Raw genomic sequence first — 24,686 nt, 5'->3', positions numbered from 1 at the left:
AAAGCTGTGTAAGTATGATTCTTTATTCTGTAAAAATAATTTTTTCTCTGTTTATCTTTCCAGTATTTGAAATCAAACCTGAAAAGAGTTTATAGACCAAGCCATCTCAAATATTTCTGAGGTGTAACAGAGCTGAATATACCAGAAAACACAGAGAATGTGAATGCTAGAAGATGCCAATCAATCAGTTCATAAAGAGAAACAGAACTAGAATCATTAAGCAAATCTTTATACTAAGCTTAAATAGCAGCAGAAATTAAAAAAAAATATATTGAAAATGAGCTTTATGCAAACTCTACTAATTGTTGGTTATTGCATACAAATATGAATTAAAAAATACGCAAAATAAACTAGTTTTTGTTTTGAATTCAGGATATGAGAAAATAATGACTAGATTCAGAACAGACTTACCTATACAATTTTTTCACTGTTTCTCTTCGCATTCTTTTGGGAGGTATAGCAGTGTCAGACATATCTAACATTATAGGCTGAAGTAATGACTCAGCGCCTTTATCTGATAAAGCAGGAGTCATACCTATGAAAGAGTTGCAAGTCAGAACAAAAAAAAAAAATTAAACCCGCTGGTTATAAATGGGCCCTGTAACAGATAGAGTTAAACCTCTGAAGTAAGGCTTTAGATATGCCATAAACTTTATGGTTACCTTATGTCTCAAACCAAGTTCAAAGGTGACAGATAAAACTATCTGCTTTACTTATAACGGTCACAGAGTAAATGTTGATTTTTTAAATATATTTTGAAATATTGTAAATTACTTGATATTTACATAAAACCCACTTCTAACTCAGAAATACTATCCTTGCAGACTTAGGGGTGTTTCTTTTTATAGCACAATGTTTTGATTGTGTTTCCTTAGCAAAAGCCATTCAGTCAGCCACACAAACAGTTATATAATCTCTTATTAGTGAGATCATAGTTTCATGTTCACAAGACACTGACTGACCACATTTTTATTATCTGAACACAATACAGGGCAGTGCTGCTCTAGGCACTATCTACACCATCATAGTACTACATACAGTTTTTCTATTCTTTCCTCAAAGTGTGACATCTCTAAGCTCTTAATGTTAATAATTTTCCTTCATAGTTTGAACTTTTTAGTTTGCAAGAGCAGAATACATCTGGTTTCAGTTAAGTCTCCTTTAGGACACCAAAATTATAATACAATAACCTACCCAATTTCTGTTTTACTAGCTTGAGGCTTTTCTCTTGTTCAGCAAGTTCCTGTTTTTTCTTTTGCATTTCTGGTGTGTTCAGAGACTGCAAATGTAAATCGAGGTCCTTATTCACATTATCAAGTTTAACCACTGCTGCACGGTATTGCTGAAGAAGATCTAATGGAAGAATAAAATAATAAACCAAAAAACAATAAATATGTGGCCATTTTGATTTAGAACGCTAACAAATACAATTCAGACAATGTATAAATCCACAAGAAAACATATAATTCTAAAGCACTACTTAAAAAACACACAAACTTATAATGGATTGGTAGCTGTTATTAAAATGACTGTAACGGGAAGCAAAAAATTACATCCAATATTTTGATTCCTCTTTTCTTTTTGAGCCCATATCTTATTTCACAGTACCAGCAAACTCTGAAAATGATGTGGGAAACTGGTATTACTTTACACATCTTGTCCCTCGTGTCTCCAAACAAATTCTCTACCTTTGATGACACTAAATGCTTGTAGTATGCTTTGCTTTGAGTGCTACAAAGCAGAAGCTTGTATTGCTGACTTGAATTGTATTCCACCTTGTGGACCAAGAGAACATTTATCGAGTTTCACTTTGTCCTACCTACGGAAATCTAATCAAGTAGACTCAAAAACAAGGGTATAGTTTGTTGACAAACCTTTTTCCTCTTTTAACATACGAGAAAAAGAATTTTTCCTTGTCCAGGCACTGAATAGATCAAGTAATGAAGGAAGGGTTTAAGCATGTCAGCCTAGGCTCATTCCTTTTACTTTGGTGAGTGTTAGGTGGCTTGCACCAAGCTTAACTGAACACTAAGTACCTACTTTCTTTTTATGCTACAAACGTTGAAAAAGAGCATGTCAGAACTAATGCTAAGAGTGAAATTTCCTTTAAACAGAATTTTACTATGATTTTCCTTTAAATGTCTAGCATCACTCCAAGTGAAATTAAAACATGCCCTTTTCTTTTACCATGATTACATGATTACAGAAAATGCCAGTTTAATTTATATGGTAATAATTCAGTTCAACAATTGAAAATGTGTTGATAGACAAATATAAAGTGTCCTAAATGCATCAAATTTTAGCCTGTGGCTGACATGCTTACTATGTTCACCCTATATGTAATAAATTTTTTACTGAAATGCCAGCAAAGATCCCTTTAGTCCTTATTTTTTTCCTCCTTCAATTGGTTAATGTTAAGTAGTTTGTTCATATATAAGGCTACTCCAGTAGGTGCATGTGATCTCTCTCATTCTCCCCCCAGTCCTCTCCATTGCACATTTCTAGGAATACTGTCCTGGATAAACTTCATGTCCTTTCTTTTGAAAACAAAGTATTTCATAGCATTATTATTTGTGAATAAGACTTTTCAGTGTTTTACCAATCAGTCAGGTCAGCTGTTACATGACAGAAACTGCCATCTTCAAACTTAATTTATAACCTTTATTCCCAAATGAAGATTCCAAGCACATAATGAAATGGAAGTGATCTCATAAGAAATAAAAGGTACCTTCTTGCTATGGTAATAATGCAGCTGTTGTGCTTATGAAATATTCTCTCTTATGAAAACAGGAATTTTTCTACCACTGCTTCATAGAGCTTACTTGCACAGTAAGAAATTCTAAATTGATGTATGGTGTTTCCAGAGTAGAAAGACCTGAAACTTGTTTTTCAAGGATGCTAGAATTCAGTCAGCTTAAGCTTCTCATGCCTGCTGTTTGAATTAATTAACATAGATTATAGTCCCTAAATAAGACTAAGAAAAAGAGGGGAATATCTCATTATTATTATTTTTTCTTCTTTCAGGAAATTTAATAGCTATAAGCTTTTAAGAAAAGAGAAATTCATAAACAGGACATTGTACAGGTCCTATTTCTTAAAATAACTTTATGCTTAATTGAAGTTTTCCTTTCTCTATTACTTAAGAGAATAACAAACATAGGCAAACAATATAATTTTGGAAATTTTTTGTATTTTTATGACTTCATTAACCCACCTATCTGTCCAGAGAAAGTAGAATAAAGTTTTGGCATTGGTGCTCCAAATACCATTCCTCTGAGTTTGTCCATTGGAGGAGCTTTATTCTGCAGGCCTCCAAATTTTCCATTGCTGCGAATCCTGTCACCCTCCCTCGTCAGCAAGGTAGGGCAATGCGTAATTTTTACGACCTACACAAGTATAAAAAATGATACTAAATTAGTAACTCCATGAAAAAAATCTAAGGTTTCAACAATGCTGCTGTGAAGCTTATTTTTCAACTGCAATGCAGCTTACTCTGTATTCGAAACTTATTTTATGAAATTACACGTCATGACTTTTGCTTTCAAGCAACAGAATGCATATATTAAAATTAAGCAGCACTGTCAATAATTACGAAGGCTAAATTTTTTTGGGTTTGTGTTCTCAGTTTTTAGCAGAACTCAGAAGGCAGAATTTAAATTTATACTATGGAAAAAGCTTATTATCAACATATACTATGAAGCAACCGCCATCAGTACAGTTCTACATTCTTATGCAGAATCATTATTTCAATTGTAGCAAACTCATGAGCTGAAATGGAAAGTGTACCATTAAACCTAAATAAAATGGGTCACGAAGAGATCCAGTATGTTTCACATCAAGTTTTAAGTCAAGTGGACCTGAAATTTCATCAAGTGCCTTAGACTCCTGTGTTTTATTATACATACAGTGACTAGGAAAGTACTGAAGGACTTGCATTTAACACTAACAGCAAAAGTGAAAATGTTTATCTTTAAAAAGTGGTGCCATGTGTCATGGCAACACTCCCATAACAGAATTTGTTAAAAGGAGGCAATTTTGTCAATGTCAATAATAGAGATTTCATTCATGTTAAGTGCTTTGAGACCCCACAGACAGTAAGCACACTTCCCGCTAACACAGCATTAAACTTGGAAGTTATACTAAGTTTGTAATGTATTAAATATGTAGCTATGCAGTATATCTGTATTATAAAATATCAAGAATAATTGAAACCTACCTCTTTTCTGTAATGGTTGGCAGCATCCAAGTTATCTATAATGATAGTGTCACCCAAGAGCATACCAAACACTGAAAAATATAATTTTTTGAACCATGTAATTTCTCTGCAACAAAATAACTCGAGTTTTGAAAAGTCAATTCTGAGGCATCATTATTACATCTTTTCAGATAAATCCAAGGGAAATAGCATGTAAATGATTTTTTTTCAATGAAATTTTATTCTGAGCTTGAGATAGATATGTAATCTGCTTTCATCAAAGAATTCATAAAGAAAAAAAATTAATATGTTTAATTGCCTTTTGGCATAATTGACTGTATTTTCCACTAAAGTACTCTCTTGATATCTTTATGAAGACACACATAATATAATCCCAAATTTCAGTAAATTATATAAATTATCATCTTTTTCAAATCCTCCTAGAATGATGAATTTTTTTTCACAGTTTCTTAATATGTTTCTTCATATTCAATGGATCATCAAAGAAAAAAAACATTCACAGGCTGATAATCCAACTGAGCTTACTCTGCTCCTAAGAAGAGACTCTTCCATACAAAGTCTAACAGGGTAGTCTTGCACGAGATATGTCAAGCAATGTGGTTTTAAATTCCCCCAAGAGACAATATCTAACTTTCTGGAAATGCACAGGACTAAAAATTGTTTTTTACTAAGAGTAGAGAGGAATATTTCAATAGTGGGAATTAGTGAAGTCAAATAAAAAACTTCTTGAACTAATTACAGATTCCAACTCTCCATATAAAGGAGCAGGTCTCCTTAATTTAGGAAAAAAAAGTGTTAGAAAAGGTAGGTATTCTATGTTGTTAGAATTGAAATTTACATAAAAATTGAAAGCTTATTCTTACAACTATTAAAGCACAACATACACAGTCATGTTCAGTCTGCATGTACATAGATCTAAGCGTTAAACACTTTTGAGAGGAATAGGACTGGATAAACAGCCTAACAAAAAGAGTAACTTCTGCAATTGGAAATATCAAACTAATCTCATGATTGTCAGTTTCTGCTTACAGGAACTTGGGAATAAGATAATGCTGCAGTAACTTAAAAAAGAAAACAACTCTACAGTACATCTAAATAGAGAAAATGAAAATAAGACAACAAGTAGAAGACAGTGGTCATGGCTGAAATTTTCACAACTGCTGTTTACAAATAATTAATGCTAATGTCCTCCTCTTTTTACCAGCAGACCTCACCAGGAATGTACACTGGTATTTGCAAACATCTCAATGAAGATTACTGAACGGATTATGATTTGTGATGTTTCTCTATTTCATTTTTTAAAACGAAAGAAGTTATTAACAATTCCTTTCATATCACTTACCTGTTTGACAATGCTCTATGTTATCTGGAAATGTTAACAGATCTCTGGCAAATACAGGATTTCCAATAGGTTTGAAGAAGGTTTTTCCATTTCTTAAGTGAGGTAAAGGTCTGGTTAAAGAAAGAGAAGAGTGAAAGAGAAGACAAGAAAAAAGCAATTTGTCCTTATTTCTTTACTGCTTCTGACATCGAGTCAGAAATCTCAAACTGAATTGAATGCATCTTAATGCTTCCACATGAGTTGGTAAAATGATCCCAACGTGATCTTAAATGTCAGTTATATTAAAGATGTTTTGGTCAAACACTGATTTTTAATGAAATATTATTTCCAGCAAATTCATATGACTAATTTTATGGACAAGTTTTAACACACCATGTTATAAAAACTGAGATTTTGGACCCTACAAATAAATCTGTACATCAGATCTATTCTAAAGGGCATTCTTCATATTAGCAGTCATTGTCATAAGCAAATGACTTTCAGGAACAGAAATACAGTATTATCCTTTATCTTTCAGGCAACTGAAATAGCAGCATGAATTTCTATTACTACAAATGATTTTAGGGAATGTACCCTGAAATAGGATTTTGAAAAGTTATTATTTGATTTGAAGCACTAGAATTATTTAAAAATAAGTTCCTGCTTGAGAAAACAGGTAGAAGTGAAGAAACAAAGAACATCACACAACAGTTAAAGACATAAAGCTACGATTTCAGGTAACATTTCAAGTTACATTACTGTTGCTATAGCAGTGAACCCGGGAATTTTATACATTGAATATTTAATAGGAGTAAAGTTTAAAAAACAAATTAGACAAAAAAAATTTATTTTTTCTCTACCTGTTCCAGTCTGGGAGTGTCTTCTTGTAAATAGAATCAAGGGGTAACACTTGTTGTCGACCTTGAGTTTCATCAAAAATAGAACGAGCAGCTTCAGTTGTCAGTGTGACCACACAGTCCATGTCACTTGCCAAATGCCAAGAGATAACTTGTGCTGCTTCGTTATCCTCGATTTGAGCTAAATGTGCAATCTATACCACAGAAGTTAAAATAGTCAAAACAGAAATCAAGATCACCTCTCCTTTTCATGCTAAGCATAACAATCCTGCAACTTCAATCACACATTTAATTCCCCTGTTGATGGCCGTCAGAAGAGCTGGTCATCTGATTTGAGATAGCAATCTTTTTTCAAATACTCCTCAAAAACTACTTGCATATTCAGTTGGCTAATTTTTCATCACTACTGCTTCATGGAAACAACAAAACGCATTAGAAGGCTCCCTGAGAGAAAACTCACCTTGCCTAGAATATCTGGGTTGCCTTTTGGATAGTTTGGGAGGGTACAAGTTCTCCTTGGCTGCTTCATTACTCCTTCTTGATCCATCTTTTTTTTTTTTAGAAGTGAATCCACATACTGAATCTGAGAACGTAAGTTTAAAATCAGCAAGCATGTATCATTGGACTGAGCAGCAGCAGTAGTTACTTTACCTCAATTAAGTTTCTAACAAAAAACATTCAATAATCTGAAACAAACTTTTAATATATAGGGGACCCACTCTACATAATTTCAGAGAAGAGGGGAGCCATCTTGCAATTGCAGCTGAACTTTTTAATTACTCCTTTTATTCTTCTTTTTAATTTTTGAAGACTTCAAGGAGCATTTCACAAAGAGCTAACAGTGCTTGACTAGGGCCAAAACTGAGGAAAGTTTAAAACAGTGGAAGAGACAGACATGAATGTACAAAACCAAACCATTTCAGAAGGGGACTATGTCCAAGTCTGAAAAATTTAGCCAGCAGGGGGAACTTGGGTACCAAGACTGCAATTTAATTCTACTGATTTGTGATTAATAACTGTAACCTGGTTTTATTTGATCTAAAGATACTTGTTTACACAGGTGGGGCTTCTTTCTTTCAAAAGAAAAGAAAACCTTTTTTAAAAACTTCTTTAAAATATAATTGGATCTTTATGGGAAATTAGCAATGGGCTACATTGCCCTGAATCTTTCAAACTTATTTTTACATCAACTTTGGCAGTAACATACACAACTCTCTAATTTTCTGAAGTGTTTTCCCTTGGTCTACTTATGCCAGAATATATCCAGTGTATATTGATCAGCCTGCAATAACACATTATAAAAACTAGCAATACCAATAACAGCAGTAACCTTAGCAGCAATGCAAAAACAAGACCAAGATATAAAAAAGAAGGTTTTTTTTATTTCTCTTGCAGTTTTTTCAGAGATATTCACATTAACAGAAAAAAAAAAATCTTAAGTTTGACACTGATCCGCAAATTTTCCTATGGTTTAAATTTTCATGATTTTGGTAACGTGTGATTCAACAATGTTATATATTGATATCAATTTCATATTAGGATTAGATTTATTTGAAAGATGTTAATGGAGTTTAGTAAGAAGTATGCCTTACTATGTTTGTCTGTGGTAATTCAATTTGGTGCTTTTTCAGTTCATTCTTCAAGAAAGTTTCTCTAATCTCAGCTTCTTTAACCTGACCTGAAATCAATAAAATCAAAAGAGAGTAAGGAAATATTAGAAAGCAATAGGACACTTCTCAAAATTACGCCTGCCACAGCTGATCCTATTTGCCTCTTAATTTTAGCCCAGAATATCAGGATTTGTCCACAGAGATCTTGTGATTTGTGCATTTTCTAAGCAATTTCAGCAGATGTCACTCCTTCAGCTTCAAGAAGCAAAGGAGCCTAGATCTCAGATCAATCGGAGAATGTAAGCTGTTTTCAGTTTTCATCCTCAATTATCCTTCTAAATGGTTCTCCAACAGGTAAAATGGCAAGACAGAAGAGAAGAGTGCTAGCTGGCACTAATCTCTTTTGTCTGGTATAGGGGACACCACTTTTTGGACACTATTTCCTCAACTCTCATATCTGAACTGAAGCAATTTTGAAAACAAATGAGTAAACAGGTGCTTTCCATTCTCTATTTAAAACATGTTTATATTTGAAAATGTTACTTAAGCATAAAGTATAAGGCTGTTCTCTAACTTACAGAGGTGCAAAAATCTACAAATACGAAACAAAGGTTTTTTGTCTTTTACACTGGAATTCGGGAATTCGTATTCATAATGGAAACATGCAGTATTAAAATTTTACAAGAAACAGCAGCATATTCTAATTCCAGCCTACTTTATTTACATTAAGTGATTACTCAAAACAAAAATTCAAAATGCAATTATTAAAACAAACCTTCTGATCAACAGGTAGGATGATTCAAACAAAAAAAAATGCAAAGAAAACTTTTTTTTTTCATTTCTCCCATTCCCCTAAACGACTGCCCTCACACTACTCTTCAGTTTAATAGACTATATAAAGGATTACATTTGCTGACGAAGATAAACTTGAATAGCTATGCAACACTTCTGAATAATGTACACAGAGTCAAATATGAGGGGAAAAAGTAACATTCTGAAAATGTAAGACTAACTTTTTTAGAGAGGATTATCTACAGTTCATTTCTCAAAATTGGTTTTAGGCAACTGCTGAATTTTCAGATGTATGAGCATTCACACATTCATTGCAAATATGGGAGTGAAAGACAGTCACGGGAAAAAAGAATCAGACCACCAACTTCAATTACTTCTTCTGATAATTCTGACATAAGGCATTCTACCTCAAATCAAGACCCTTTATAGGAAGGTACATCCAAATAGTTAGATGCTTCCCTGCAAGCTATACTCCCTTCTGCTCTCCTCTAATTACTGTCTCTCAATTTCAATACTGATTTTTCTCCGCCTTCTCTATATTCTCAAAATTATTAAAGGAAAAAAGTTAAAAATTTCGAGGAAATTGATCTACATATTTGATTGAACTTACATTTCATTTCAGCTACAAGCTGGTTAGTAGTATCAAACATCTTTCTGTAAAGATCTATGGACTTAGATAATTGGTCTTTCTCCCTTGTAAGTGTTGCCATCAGCTGCTGCTTCTTGGAATCTACAGAAATAAGCATATATACTTTTAAAAGAAAATACAGTAACATAGCTCGTTTAAACATTAGCAAAAATCTATTAACCTATTACATAGTTCTTAAAAAGTATTATGGACCTAAAAATAGCTGGTTCTAAGGAAAAGCAAGTATTTTAGAGTAATTGACACACACCATTGTAAAACATAAATGAGAGATGATATGGTTCCAAAGGTTTTTTCAGAGCTGGCAGATGTGGCTCAAAGACAAGAATATATTCAGTGCTATCTCTTCCAGGACTGTCTTCAGCCAGCACTAGATTCTATTAAGACAAACAAACATACATAAGTTTATGCCCACACTAGAGGTAACACACAAAATAAACATTATTCAAATACTAAATCTTGTAAGTTACCTAACGCCTGATGTCTAAACAGTATTACTATGGTTTTGAGTTGGAAATACCTTTTACAACTATTAAACAAAACTAAAATACAAAGATATAGCAGTAGCCATTTTATTATTTAAGAATTAAGATTGTCATTTTACCTGTTTAAAAAGTCGTATTATTTTTGGCTATATATTTTATCTCAAGAAACAGATGCTCAGAAAAAATCTCCTCTGTACTGTTCTGTAAGCAAGATTTCCTCATGTGTACTTCATTCAGTATGTGAAATGCAAACAGAACATTAAAAAGAAAGACCTGATGCATAAATATAGAGAAGGAAAAACAAACTATTCCCAGTGCTTAGTTAAAGTTACTGCTGTTACCATGGAAGTAGACAGCAAGTCCCAAATGAATGAACAATATATATCCAAACACTATCATGAACATTCAGTTTCTTATTAATTCCTTATGGAAAAGACCAACTAAATCCTTTGTCTTTCTTTATAAACATGGTAAATATTACAAAACCATAAAGAATGATAAACAGAAATAAAATTAGTACAGGCAATATCTAAATGTGCTGTTACTTTGGGAAAGGTATCATGCATAAAATGAATAATGCTTATAATAAAACTCATACTGTTTCCACCTTTAACATGTAGAAATTGCTACTCAACTGGCCAAATCAAGAGAGAGGTGGTTGCAGCCTAAAAGAAGAGATAGATATATAACCTTCAAAGATAGTCTTCATGGCTTTCAAAAATATTGCAGCTACATATTTTATCAGAAGAAGTCTGTAGTGGAAATATCTTTTCCTTAGAAAACATATTCTAATAAAAGTCTAAACATTTTTCTTCATTAAACAAGTTTAGTATTCCAAAACCTGTGAGTAAGGGTAAATATGTCATTTTATCAGATTATTCCCCTTCCCATTACAAGTCACATGAAAAGTACATGCCATCACAACCAAAAAATTCTTTCCACATGCGTTTTGTGAGTTGTTTCAAGTCAGCGAACTCAGTACAAACCAGAGGACTGAAAACTGCCTGAAGAGAGACTGGATTCACTGAAACACAATTATTGCCTATGGGTGACTAGGGAACACAAGTCACTGCCAAAAGCAGAAGGATCTCATCGGGTCCCAGTAATGAGAAGGAAGAAGCACACAACATCCTCCACCCCCTATCAAACCAGGAATACATAAGTAGAAAGAAAAAAAAAAAAAGTCAAACCAAGCCAAATTAAAAAAAATCCTAACACACTCCCCCCTCCATTACATAGGTTGTTAACTTTGTCACTGAAGTAAGACGGGAGAATTTAGATCACAACGGCACAACAGCAGGTACATGGAGATAAAACAACCCCCGTTATTTCTGCATCAGTGAGAAGTCAGAGAAATTATCCAGTAATTTTATCTGAACTGTCAGAGGCTACCCTATGGGGTTCTTATTATCCTCAACAGTATGAAATTTGAAACACTGTTCAATTTCCACCTCATTACCAAAGGTGTAAACACAAGATTTGCAGAAAAAAAGCTGTTTTGTTAGACCACCCTTAGCTATACTTTTGCATTTTTTCTCACCTCACCTGCCTGAGAAAAACGTGTTCACAAACCAAATAAAGTATTACTCCTGAAACTTGGTTGAAGAACAAGAGAAACTCAAGAGTGTACTGTAAATTGATTATTTTATCTGATACCTCTATTTAGTCCCTGCATTTCATTTTTCTAGCTTGTTTTTAATACATTTTTTTGTCACTTTTCCTTATGGATTAGAGTAGACCAGAGTTTGGCAGATTGTTCAGCGAAAAACGTTTGTCCATGTTAACTAGATGTTTCTAGTTCTTGACTGTTATCAACAGAGAACTATTTACACTGTGTCATTAAGTTTCATATATGTAGTTCCATTAAAGCAGTCAATGTACTGAACAAAATATATTATGAAGAAGTTTGTATGTAGGACCTGTAGATTTTAGGATTGTACTGAGGTCTTACTGTGGTGATTTCCAAGATGTATTTGGAGGTTTTGTGTTCATTGCTATGCAGTGTCTGCCTCCACCTGGCACTGATGCTGGTCTGTTGCAAAGCTGCTTCCAATGAGCAAGTTTGAAAAGGTGACTGAGAAAATGTCTTAAAGAAAGCTGGATTCTCCTTCAGTACTCCTTCTAACTGTTTGAAGACTTCCATAGACTTCAGACTAGTAAAACATCTGACAACAATCAAATGAAGTAGTCAAAAATGAAATTCTGCTCTGGCATTCTTATATGATATTTCAGCAAGTTGAAGAAAACAAGAAACAAATATACAACTGTTTCACCACAGGAATAGTCCAAGTGACTGAAGTTCTCTGTAGGCTTTTAAGAGAGAGATTGTGACTATTCCATAGAGAAGAAACTCTACACTCAGCTGGGTTTTTTTGGTGTGTTTTCAACAGTTTCTGCTTTTGTGCACGTTTTAACTCGTGTCTTTTGTATTATATTTTGTAACAACTGTGACAGATAGAAATCGTAGGCTTTAAAAATTTAATCTGTATTTGTTGAAGAAAAAGTGACTGTGGTGATCTGACTACAGTATGCAGTAGTTTCAGAGGTATGCATGCTGGTACAGCCAGAGATTAAAACCGAAACAAGGCAGTAATTTTTAGCAGCCAAATGCACCAATAAGTGAAATAAAGCATAAAAAAAAGGTACTTTTATCTTTACTTCTTCAAATGATGATAGGATGTCTTTCTGCAAAGTATATATAGCCCCACTTAGCTTGAGAAAATGTAAAGAGAACCTGGTAAAATTTAATTACAAATGTATGAAGAGGTTAGTCTAAAGGATCTTAAGATATTACAGCCAGAAAGTATTGTAAAATACTGCTAATATTAATGGTTTAACTACAGATTGGTGAAGTGTTATTTACACGTGAAATTCAAATGAAGAAAATATTTTCCTAGATCCCCCTGCCTGTCCCAGTCCCTAAGTGAAAGTACCTGTACACTTCCCTCACTTGGCAAGGATAAACAGTTTAACCAATGTCCATCCTTCAGGTTTTCTGAAAATCAGCAACCAAACAGAAGAAATAAGTTATCTATTCATCTGTATGGGAAAGCTACGATATATACTAACCCTCCACAGAACACAATGAGATGTAAGATCAACTTTGACACTGTAGGAAAATAAACCTCATTAGATCCATTGCTCATGGAGCTCCGTATTTCAGTCACACTTACAATTGCAGCTGATCCATGCTCAAATGGAAACTCCACTGTACTGACTTTCCCCTGAAACTGTGGGATCTCTATATCTTCTTCATTAGGGCTTTTAATTTTTGCTATTATTCTGCCAACTAGTTCAAGTCCAGTGTGGTTGTTATATTCATCCTGTAAGTAAAGAAGACAATAAAGTTACTTTGGTACATGAACTGAACTAAGTAATCCATTTCTACACTGCAGTGGATTTGCACGGTAAGGTGCTAGCAGTGGGGGGCTGCAGGGGTGTGAGGACAGGTGGGGGCTGCCCCATGCTGGACAGGGCCAGTGCTCCAACTGACCCACTGCAGGACACAGCTGAGCTGTGAGGAGCTGTTGTGGATTGACTGTGACCCCCATTCCCCACCCACCTGCACTGTTTGGGGAAGGCTAAGAGAGTCTGCGGCAAAGCTGAGCCTAGGAAAGGCTGGAGCAGAAGCTGTTTCTTTATTATTTTTAGTCTTTGTTTCTACTCAAATCTTTTTTAATTGGTGACAAATTACATTAGTTTTCCACAGGCTGAGTCTGCTTTGCTCATGGTGGTAATTGGTAAATTGTATCCCTATGAACATGCAGAGTCCAGGAAACTTTATTTTTCGTAATACAACATTTCTAAGAGAAACTGTCTCCTGGAAGAAAAATCATGGAGAGAAACATCTGCAGTATATACAAGTGCTTTCCCACTAAAATCTATTCTTGAAAAAAATTTTTCCTGTGGCAACAAGAAACATGTCTGACAGCAAGGACCGAACATTTAAGTTTTGGTCATCTGTACATAAATGAAACAAGATGCACCTGTTCATATGCTGAAAAATCACAGATTTACATCTTTCTTTTTTTATGAAGTTAATCTGCAAAGAAACAGCAGCAATGCCTTACAGCGAAATTAAAAATATTTTTAGCAGTCTTATATATTTCTCTAATTATGATTTTGTATGAACGTATAGTTACCATTATATGAAGGTATAAATCCTTGACCAGTGTACGGCTCGTAAGAGCTCGAACATTGGAAACTGCTGGAGTAGCTGGTAAAGAATCAGGAAGCAAGCGCACAGGGTCATTAGGTACAACTTCAACTATAATCTAGCAGAAAAAGGAAGAAGAATAAAATAAACTAAAATAAAATAAAGACTGATGTAATTAACTGCAGTTTATCTGCACACTTGGGTTGCTCAAGAAGCATTGAAACAAATACATGAGAAATTTATGGACAATCCTGAAATAAATTAGCACAACCATAAAGCAGTTCTACTAGGTTGCAAATTATGCAGCTCTGTTATTCCACCAAATTTTTGGTTATAAAAGTTAATGGAAACATATTTTGATAATCAACAGTTTAAAATCAGTAACTATCAAAAATAAAAATATAATTTTTTGCAAAAGTTGCAAGTGAAAGTATTTGCATTCTGAATCTACAAAGTATCATAACACTTCTCACAGATGATTCTGTATTACATGCTATTGGCTACATGCAATTAATTATAGATTCAAACCTGTTCACTGTTGAGCATATTTGTCTTATCCATTGCAAAGGTAAACTGGATACTGTAACTACCCACTCGCTCTGGAACCACTTTATCCCTAAATAAACCAAAAATAAACACCAAGCAAACACAAGTCAGTACTGAAGTGACAAGTACGTAAGTATGCAAGCAATTCAAATTCTGAGTAGTCCTCCAACCAGTTAGAAAGCCATAATACTCTTCTTATTTAAGGCATAATACTCTTCTTTCAGCAAGAAAGCCACCAAAGTTTCTCGAGAATTAAGATGAGACTTTTGGAAGCTTGACTGAGGAAAGTCTCCTTCGAGAGTTTGTCTCTCCTAGCTGATAGGAAGTTTGTTGTGGCTCTACTGTTCAGAAATTTGCAAGTCTACTTCATTTCACTTCCTATTCAATGAATTTTCATAAAGCTTCTAGAGCAAAGCATAGACACGTTTAGATCTGCAATAAATTCTCTCAAAATCTAATAAAATTTACATAAAATTTGAGTAGCTAATTCCTTCCCTTACTCAGATTGTTCAAAGTCGGGTAACTTGGACCATGTTGAGTCCAGTGAAAGAAAAAACTGTTTTCATTTTATTGTACAGCATTCCAGTGTAGACTACTGGCAAAGAGCCCCTACCACCAAAACATGAAGGAAAGACCAGACGTTCTGCTGCTATAAACAAAACTTCACTGAGCAAGGAAGGCCACACAGCATCCAGAAGACCTTCACAGTGTTTAACAAGGGATAGCAGTGATTTACGAACGCTTAGAAACTTTGGAGGAGATCCAAAAAGCCAAGATTCAGATATTTCTACGAGGATGACTCGTGGCACTCTTGCACTGCTTAATAAGACTTCTGTTTTCAATATATAGCATTTAATCTGTTTTGTTAATATATTAAGATATTTATTTCTTCTTCTTTTGTTTGGGAAGGAGTGATATGCAAGATTCCCTGGAATGTGTAACTTGTAAAAAGCAAAATTCCAAAGCTTTAATATTTCTAGAATAGGCCATGACTTTTCCGTGTTTATATTTCACATAGAGAAGAAAGAATTCTACCTTCTTTTCTTCATTTTATCTAGCTTAAGACTGAAAGTAGCATCTGCCTTGTCAGGATGCATTAAAAAAACTGAGTTGTAAATAATCTGCTAAGGATCTCACAGCTGGACAGACACAGGCTTTATGAAAAGAAGAAATGACACAATTGCTATGAAAGTTGTAAGACTGCATAATAGCATTCATGTTACTGACTGGCGATAAATAGATGAAAACCATTTGACTATGCCAAGAACAGGAAAACTTGAGACAAACCAGGTGGTAGACAGTGATGCCACAGACACTGGCAGCAAAGACTAAAACGTATCTTTTCTACAAGGGCTGCTAATGGGCAGTGTCTACTGTCCTTTCAAATTTTTCAATATGGCTGGGAGTTTTAATTCTGGACATTTGTGAACAACTAGTACACTACAGATACCGATGTCAAGATTTTCATAATTCCATATTCAAGTCTATACAGGTTAGTTTATATCACATTGACCACAGTGTTTTTCACAGGAGAACATTTATTAGCATGACTACACATCAGCACATTCATTCTAGTTTTCTTTTTATGGAGGTACAAATACATGATGCAGAGTGCCTTGTTTTGATAACATTTTAGGGAGTTCTTATGTTTTAATTATACCAATTAAATATATTTAATTATACGTACTAAGTATTTCTCAGAATGACCAAGGTTACAGAAATGTACCTCATAGTGCAAATCTGAAGCAACCCTTAGTTTCTAAAGAAGTTAATTTCATAACCTTGGACCAGCCACACAAAAACTGCTCTGTTAAAAGCAAAACTGCATCCTCATTTTGAGTCTCCATGTGCTATAGCTGCCAAATTCAGCCTTAGACAGCTTTGGAACCTCAAATGCCTTCAAGGTAAAGACAGATCTTGGAAATTATGCACAAAGCCATGCCTAAATAGTTTTTTGAATTAGCTGTAATCTCATAAATGAAAAAGCCTTCATATACAAATGCGTCACCTTGCTGTACATTATTAGAGAAGCTAAAAAGACTGAATAAACAAGGGTTGTAGCAATTGCCCTCCCAGATGGGTTAGTTTCTTGGCTGGATATGACAGAGCGAATTACAGATGGAGGTACGTGTGCACTGCATAAAAAGCTGAGTCAGATCCCTGGATTTGAGTCTCAACTGCCAAGAAAAAAGTTTTGAGGATTTAATGCTACATGAAGGTCTTTTTACAAACTGGATGCCTGGTTTCTGGAACTCTACTATGCTCCTCAAAAGGGAGGGGAGTTGCAGCTGAGAAACAAGTTAGGAAACTTCTTATCACCTCTTGAAGTGCTGCCATTCAGACTTTCCTGAGATCTTAACATAACTGAGCTGCAGCAACCTACCTCTGTCCTCTAATGCAGAAACCAGGATCAGCTGTACAGCAGTAGTATCAGCTGCAATAAGGTGATCCTAATAATCACCTGCAAGAAGGTGATCTGCTTTCTGAAAGCAGAAGGAAAGCTCACTCCTAGGAGGCAAGAGCTTGAATCAACAGCCAGTACTGTAACTAGTTAGCTGATCCCATTGAGGGCCTACCAGAAATAGATGTAGAAAGAATATGGCAAGTCAGGCACCAGCTTAGGATGAGCTCTAGTTCTGTTGCTGGTCATCTAAGATAGTATCTCTGAATAAGTAGCTCAAGGAGAATACTAAACTGACAGGGCCAAGATTATGGTTGAGGATCAACTCACAGCTACAAGAGGAATTAAATAAAGAGTTAAGTCTGCTTTGTACAGCCTGCAATTCTACAGCAGTTGAACATTACATTGAAAAGAATTAAGGAATGTTGCTATACATGTGACAAGCTGATGATGTAGTCTCTTCACTGCTAGCATTTCTCACAATGCATTCTAATATATTATCATCATCATGGCCAGTCTTCGCGAACGAAGATCTGGGAAAGGTCTCTACCCACATTTGTTACAAGCACGCTGGCGATACAGGGCTTTGCAAATTCGGGTAAGGCCTTTGAGCCTGCACAATGGATTTTTTAGGTGAGACACAGTGTGCGCTGAACTGAGCCCACCCTTTAATCCTAAGGTTGATCTGATGGGGCCGAGCGAGCTTGGACGGTGGCAGCGAGGTCCTCAGGACGTAGGTTTGTTTAGAGTGACCTTCTCTTGGATGGATGGCCTTACAGGGCTGAACAAGCTCCATCTACCCAGGTTTAGAGTTGTCCTTCTCTTCTGTGTGTTCCGGGGCTCCCCTCTCATCTCCCACGATGGCACTGTCTGCACAGGTGAAGCTCCCATTCTTTCACTCCTTTCCGTGCTGGGGGCCAGGCCACGCCGCCACGCACACGCGCGGGGCCGGCCGGGCCGCACCGCCGCAAAGCCAATATATTATCTTAGACTCTTCTCTACTCTCAGATTAAACAAAGTCTAAAAGTATCTAGGGAAGAATTTAATCCCCATCTCTTTGCATCTTGCCAGTATCTTTCATCTTTTCTTAGCACTGTATCCTACTAATTCTATAACAGACTGTTATTATCAAAACATAAAACTCTTGTTTCTATTTCAAACTATATATTTTGTATAGTAAGTTGCATCAGTAATTATAAAATAAATGCTGCTATACCTGAAGTAGAAGAAGCCATCTTCCTTTTCATCCTTCACTTTACTACAGCTAAATGTTGTAACCTGTACAGAAAGATCCAAAAAATTTAATGCAATATACTGAAAGTACCTTACTTGTAACATGCTATCAAGTCCTAATGATTTGCAGTACTGATAGCACACTAATTCAATGAGATCATCTATAATTTAGGCACTAGTTTCATATCCTTAATTATTGGAATCTTTGCAAAATTCAGGGTGACAATTTTTAATCCTCTTCCTGCTATGAGTTAGCTACTCTAGAGCAGTAACATTTTTATGTTATCAATACTGCAGTTACTACTGTAGTATTGATACTTGAGCAGTCTGCCAACTTGTAACAGGACAGATCCTGACAAACAAATATGGCTGATCTGTAATACTTGTTACTTAAAATCTAGAACAGGATACAGATCTAAGTCAAATGAAGGAAAGTTTCTACTACAAATATGTTTGGTCTATGCTAGCATTTTGACATTGGTTTTGAAAATGCATTTTGATGACTTACATCAATTGGCGACCTAATCCGGCTGCTCTGTGCTTCCCACATTTTCATACAAATCCGTGCTGGATTAATATTTTTAATAATGGTGTCATCTTCAGAAAGAACACTAACCATAAAATCTGTGGGATGAAAGACAACATTCTTTGAAGATTATTAAGAAGCCTAAACTTCACTAATTTCTGTGTCTGTTTCACACCTAAGATAAAAATGCAGGCATGACTCTCTCCAAGTGCCCACCCTCAGGTGTACCTGAGCTCACCAGTAAGTCAAATAATTAGGGTGTTAAAGTATTTTATTTAGGTAGTATTTAATTGATATGAGGCTGTTAATAAGGAATTAATTACCTAATTTTATTAAAAAATGTAATGTCATATATACTATATGTGTTATCTCCTCATGAAGCTGTTTACTCTCAAAACCTGGTTGATTTATACCACACACTACATTTGAAAAAGGTCTGTTTGGCAGGGAGTTTGGAGCTAGATGATCTTTACACGTCCCTTCCAACCCAAACCACTCTGTCATTCTATGATTCTATATTATGCTTCCTCTAGGCAAAACTAAAATACCCTGTGAATTTAATCAAGTTCATAACACTATATGGAGTATTCTAAAGAACAAAAACCTCTTGCAATAAAAATGTTGGCTAATCAAGTTAAGATGGTAAAGAAACAAGCCCCAACACCCCAGACTTTGTATTTGTGGGGGTATTCTGCTTCTCAGCTCCTAGTACCACAAACACATCCTTTTTATTCTAAATTTTGAACAGATGTTGTGGGTATTTCATAAAGGCTTGGGAATACAACAAATGGATTTGTATGAAGCAGATTTTCAATTTTTTTTTGTCACCTTTGGGTGACCTTTATCATCTGAGAATCCAGAAACATTTACAAAGGAATAGGTGGGAAAAAATCAGATGCTTAGGCTGAAATCTCACTGAACTGAAAACACTCCTAAGAGAAACAATTTTTAAGTCCATCTAAAGGGAAAGACTGAATTATAGGAAGGACAGTGTCCTGTAACATCTTATAGAGCCTTTGGTTAAGAAACTTGCCAAAAGCTGTCTAAGAAACCAAGTACTCTATATCAGAAGGATCACTCGCATTCATACATTTGTCAGCTTCTTCAAATACCTTTTTAAGGCACCACTTTCCTGTACAAAAGTCATAGTTCCCAACTTGCTCCCATTTTTTAGCCATCAAGTCACTTAGTTATATTTGTTATATTCCTTCCAACAACTGCCCAGTACTGAAAACACACCACCTGATCAAAAGTTTCCTTGACCTCTCCTGAAACTTTCTGAAAACTGCATCAGATTTGCCACCTTACTTTATTCCTTTCAAATAAAGGCCAAATTAAGTAGGATTAGCATATTAGAATTAATAACTTTAATTTATAATTAAGTGAATATCATTCGGTATAGGAAATTTCTTAGCATTGCATCAAATAGATCTCAAAGTCATCTACTGAAGATTCAAATGTGAATTTTAATTTTATTCTTTTAAAATCCAAGGCAGGATTCGAATGGGAAAAAAAAGTAGTTTGGAAACTACTTTACTCTCCTTCACAGATACTATTGACAAAATACAGTAGGCTTCCCAGGTCTCAAGTTTATTTTTTTTTAAATTTCACTCAATTATTACTGAAGTCTTTTTCTGCCTTCCTTAATACAGCATTACACTTAAACTGACAGAATCTTCTTGCTTTCTACTTCATTTATGCAAACAGGACTTCAGCTTCCTGAAGAGTATCTTTGCAAGATACTGTATCGTCCATGGTTATTGTAAAGAAGAGTTGTTTCCTGAACTAATGGAATTAGTTAGGATAGGTCTCTTATTCATGCCAAAGTTTCCATACAGAAAAAAGCAAAAGTTTCAAATTCTGTTTCGCTTTTAGCAAAAGATATTTCCTCAAAGTTCTAACTTACTCTTCTTTATTTGTTTTCCTCATTGTAAATACTACAGGGATATAAAACGTGAGATGGTTTTTTGTCTTTAATGAGTCAGTGGTCTTAGCTGGAAGGAAAAGATCACTGTTTTGTTAGAGAATACATCAGGAGAAAAGAGTATTTTGTACTGTCCCTGGCATACTTCTGATCACTTTCTGGTTCCTCTTGACTCATGGCTGGCCTACAATTTCACTTCATTTCCTCTGTCACTATTCCACAGAAAAAGGGATGAGGGGAAACATGCATGAACTAGCTCAGATCAACTTTTGGGAAGATCAAAAGTGAAATATGGTATTTCACCAAAGATATAGAAGAGGTTCTGTAGTTTTACCACTTATAGATGGATAAAACCAACAATTTGGAACAAATAAATAAGAAGTCCTTTGAAATGCTTTCCAAAGATGACCTACATATTTCTTCTCTCCGAGTGTCACAGATGCATCTCAAATACAGCTGTCACAAAGAACTGAGACAAAAGAGACCAAAAAAGCAAGAAAATACACCACCAGAATCACTAAAACAGTTTTTCACAGGTTTACAAAGCTCTTGAGTGATCCACTAAAGGGTCTTTATACTTACCAGGAAAGGTACCTCCTGCTGGAAAAGCAGAACTTCTGTCATATTTAACATTCAAGCAAACGGGTTTCTCGGGATCAGGCAGGACATTTACTGTGATTATAGGACAATCTAATGTTGTCTTGTTGTATAAGGCTCTAAGCTGTAAAATGTGCTCTCCCCTGCAATATACAGAAATCATAACAACCGATATAAAATCTCTTCTGAAAAGCCAATTTTCAACAGGCTTCGAAAGTATGAATCATGTATATGAAAGCATGACAAACAATATCTAGTAGTGGCAAAGTTGTAGCAAAGAGAAGACAAACCCAGAAGTGTTAATGCAACATCAGACAAGTAAAACTGTGAGTTTAAGCTATTCTTAAGATATTAGCTTACTGAACTTAATTTTGCATTATATTTCCTTAGTCTGATCGTGTTTCATTGCCTGTCTGTAAGACACTAGCAACCACAGCTTCAAGTAGCAGAAGGCAGTAAAGCAGAAAGCAAGCACAACTAATACAAATACTGTCTGAGGAGCGTTCTGCTTTGACAGTTTCCAAAGAACGAATCTAACTACCATTCACATGTAGCAAAGTGCAGTGCCAGTATATAAGGATTTCAGCGCTATCAAATAACTAATTTTCTTTACAGTATTAAAAACTTAATTTTCAAGTTTTCACACATAACTGGGAATATGGTATTTAATTGCATAGAGGCTGTATTCCCCAGCCAGTTTTGATTATTCTATAAATAGTATGATGATACACCTGTCTCTAACCTACAGTACTATATTGATAACTAATATTCATCATCTTTCTACCATGACACAGGCATTATAAATACACTGAGCATCATCAACAGCATTCAAAGTTATTTTCTTCCAAACGTGAAATAGTACTATGGGCCAAATCCTGCAGATATGAATGCAAAGAAATAATCTAAAGCCAACCCAGTCTTGCCAGAAAAGCTCAAGGGTACAGGGAGTGGATACCAGAACTGTGAATAGAAGAAGATACAAAAATGATGAATTTGAAAAGCCAGATGGGACATATGAGTGTAAGGGGAGCCAGACATGAAGAAGTGAGCGTGAAGAAGCACATAAAGAAGCAGGAGCCACAGGACACACATCTGCCTGGAAATAAGACTTCCTTAGTTTGAGTGCAAATAAGAAAAGATAAATATATATTTTTAAAATTCTTTTAGACATTCCACCTAATCCTTTAAAACAATGCCTAGCACACAGAGAGAGTGGAATTTCAACACTCAGAATGTGTTCCTACTTTGAAAGCATAGTGTCTGGAACGGGACACTTAAAAGACTGTACATTTCAAATCTTTTGAGTGGTTTATGACACCACTTGCACTTGGTGCAGGTTGACAATTATAAACTGTGTTTTACCATCACCAGAAAAAACAGGATTCAGAAAATTAGATTAGTAGCTTCTCAGTAGACCAAAAGAAGCAGCTAAGGAATTTTATTTAGTTAAGCACTTAATTTCTTAAAACTCAAAATTTGGCCATCCACCAGCATACAAGCAATTAATGTTTGATCTCAGATCTAGATTAATACTTGGTAGGTACTCTATGAAATGCACAGCTTAAATACATCTAGCAAGTAATATTTCAGAATTCAATTTTTTTCAATCTAGTTTTCACTACTTACCTAGGTCCATGAATACTAAAAAATCCGAGGTTAGCCCTACCAGTGTCATCTGTTTTATGTTGCTGGTTTGAAGGAACAATCTGTCAAATAAAAAAATTTTATTCTTTTAGTGATATAGAAGCAGCATCAAGTCTTAAAAGAAAACATGTATCTCATTTGCCTGCATACTGTCTGTCGATTTGAGCTGTAGTCTCTTTGTATTTTTGCACTCTAAATTAGGGAAAGACACTGTTATGAATACTAATTTATTATGAATACTAATACTGTTATGAATATTAATAAAGAAGTTTCAAAAATCTCGGCCATCTTTTGTAAACAATCACTTTATCTGAAACAAGGATATTTTTCTTCATCGATATGTTCAAATATTTTATTAATGTTATTTTTTTAATTGCTACTGATACTATCATGTCATCCACAGCAGACATAAATCTGAGTACATTTTCAGATCCAAAAGCCTTCTAAAAACTATTTATTCCCTTTTTCAGTGTTTCTCTAGTCCGCACAGAGATTTCTGGGTAGCAAAAGTTAAAGAATTATACAACTGCAGTAAAAACAACTACGACAACTGTCTCTCTCTTCTCCTGCCCCAATATCATCTTGCTGCCAAAAATGTGAGACTGCTAGACAATCTAGAAGAAAGTGTTACGTGATGCAGTACCTTATTTATCAAACATCATGATAAGCAAGATCTCTATACTGTAAAAAATGGCATTTAATCAAATGCTAATCATGATAACTTCTTGTCAGTGTTGTTTTGGGCTAACACCACAAATGGCTTATACATCTTCTGTTAATCTAGCACATTAATTACCTCCAATTCTAAGTCCTTTAAGTCTTATGATTAGCAGTAGCTTTAAGTCATACCTGCCTTACTTAAATGGCAGAGAAGCTATCACTTCACTTTCCTCTTCAGCCGCAACTTTTTGAAACTATTGCAGATGGCAAATGCCTATCCTCTCATAGAGACAGGTGGGAATCTTAAAGAATACTAATATACTCCTTAAGTAACAAGCTATTTCTTCTGCAAACTTGTGTGCATGCTGCTTTAGCCTTACCCAAGAAATAGCTTGTCAATGTATCAAAAGAACCTCAGAGAGTATCTTTAGAATTTGGTGGACAGCAAAGCCATGGATACATTCTGAGTTACTCTGTAATGAAGTCCTCACTAGGGAGGGCAATCAACTCTTTCACTGATGATACAATGCAACAATGTGGTGTAAATGTTTGTCATTATTTGAACAGTGCTTGGCATTAAATTGCTTTCCCTTTACTATTTCAGCACAAATTTCAGGAGACTGTCTAGTCTCCACTTAGACAAAAATAATGATTTTGGACCACTTGAAGTGCACAATCTTCTTCCAAAATTATTTTCCTTCCTGAACCTCATGTCAGTAAGAAAAAGAATGAAACCACTTCGGGGGGGAGTGGGGGGGAAGTGAAAGTTGATTCATCATGGATCAGCTATGGGAGCATGAGTTTATCCCTAGCAAGTCACTAGAGAAAAGCAATGGCAAAAAATGTGTGCTTAATTGTTCAAATGGAAGGCAGTGTTATAAAGACAGATTAAGAAAATTGCCAAACATTTCGTAAATTCTTTTGAAGAGTAAAATCAACTTAAAATAGGTACCAAGATCAGTGTTTACAAAGCCATAGTGCTGTCTACTCTCTTATACGGTTCCGAATCATGGGTCGCCTACTGCCACCACCTACGTCTCTTAGAACGTTTCCATCAACGCTGCCTCCGTAC

General features: G+C 35.1%; 1 protein-coding gene across 1 annotated transcript in view; it reads right to left on the bottom strand.

Moving 5' to 3' along the window:
- The window catches only part of SMCHD1 (structural maintenance of chromosomes flexible hinge domain containing 1), a 74,443-nt gene that overhangs the window by 981 nt on the left and 48,776 nt on the right, over positions 1 to 24,686 (bottom strand). The window contains exons 31-47 of the mRNA XM_017832841.1: positions 22,937 to 23,016; positions 21,296 to 21,453; positions 18,772 to 18,887; positions 18,247 to 18,308; positions 14,612 to 14,699; positions 14,070 to 14,201; positions 13,101 to 13,250; positions 9,693 to 9,819; positions 9,407 to 9,526; positions 7,987 to 8,072; positions 6,855 to 6,977; positions 6,398 to 6,588; positions 5,559 to 5,668; positions 4,217 to 4,287; positions 3,215 to 3,386; positions 1,195 to 1,353; positions 412 to 535 (exon numbers count right to left, since the gene is read on the bottom strand). Coding sequence (XP_017688330.1) covers positions 412 to 535; positions 1,195 to 1,353; positions 3,215 to 3,386; positions 4,217 to 4,287; positions 5,559 to 5,668; positions 6,398 to 6,588; positions 6,855 to 6,977; positions 7,987 to 8,072; positions 9,407 to 9,526; positions 9,693 to 9,819; positions 13,101 to 13,250; positions 14,070 to 14,201; positions 14,612 to 14,699; positions 18,247 to 18,308; positions 18,772 to 18,887; positions 21,296 to 21,453; positions 22,937 to 23,016 — 2,069 coding nt within the window. The remainder of the gene's footprint in view (positions 1 to 411; positions 536 to 1,194; positions 1,354 to 3,214; positions 3,387 to 4,216; positions 4,288 to 5,558; positions 5,669 to 6,397; positions 6,589 to 6,854; positions 6,978 to 7,986; positions 8,073 to 9,406; positions 9,527 to 9,692; positions 9,820 to 13,100; positions 13,251 to 14,069; positions 14,202 to 14,611; positions 14,700 to 18,246; positions 18,309 to 18,771; positions 18,888 to 21,295; positions 21,454 to 22,936; positions 23,017 to 24,686) is intronic.

This window comes from Lepidothrix coronata, unplaced genomic scaffold (assembly GCF_001604755.1).
Source record: "Lepidothrix coronata isolate B3197 unplaced genomic scaffold, Lepidothrix_coronata-1.0 Scaffold6, whole genome shotgun sequence".
Taxonomy (NCBI): Eukaryota; Metazoa; Chordata; class Aves; order Passeriformes; family Pipridae; genus Lepidothrix; species Lepidothrix coronata.
This window is presented reverse-complemented; position numbering and strand designations above follow the sequence as displayed.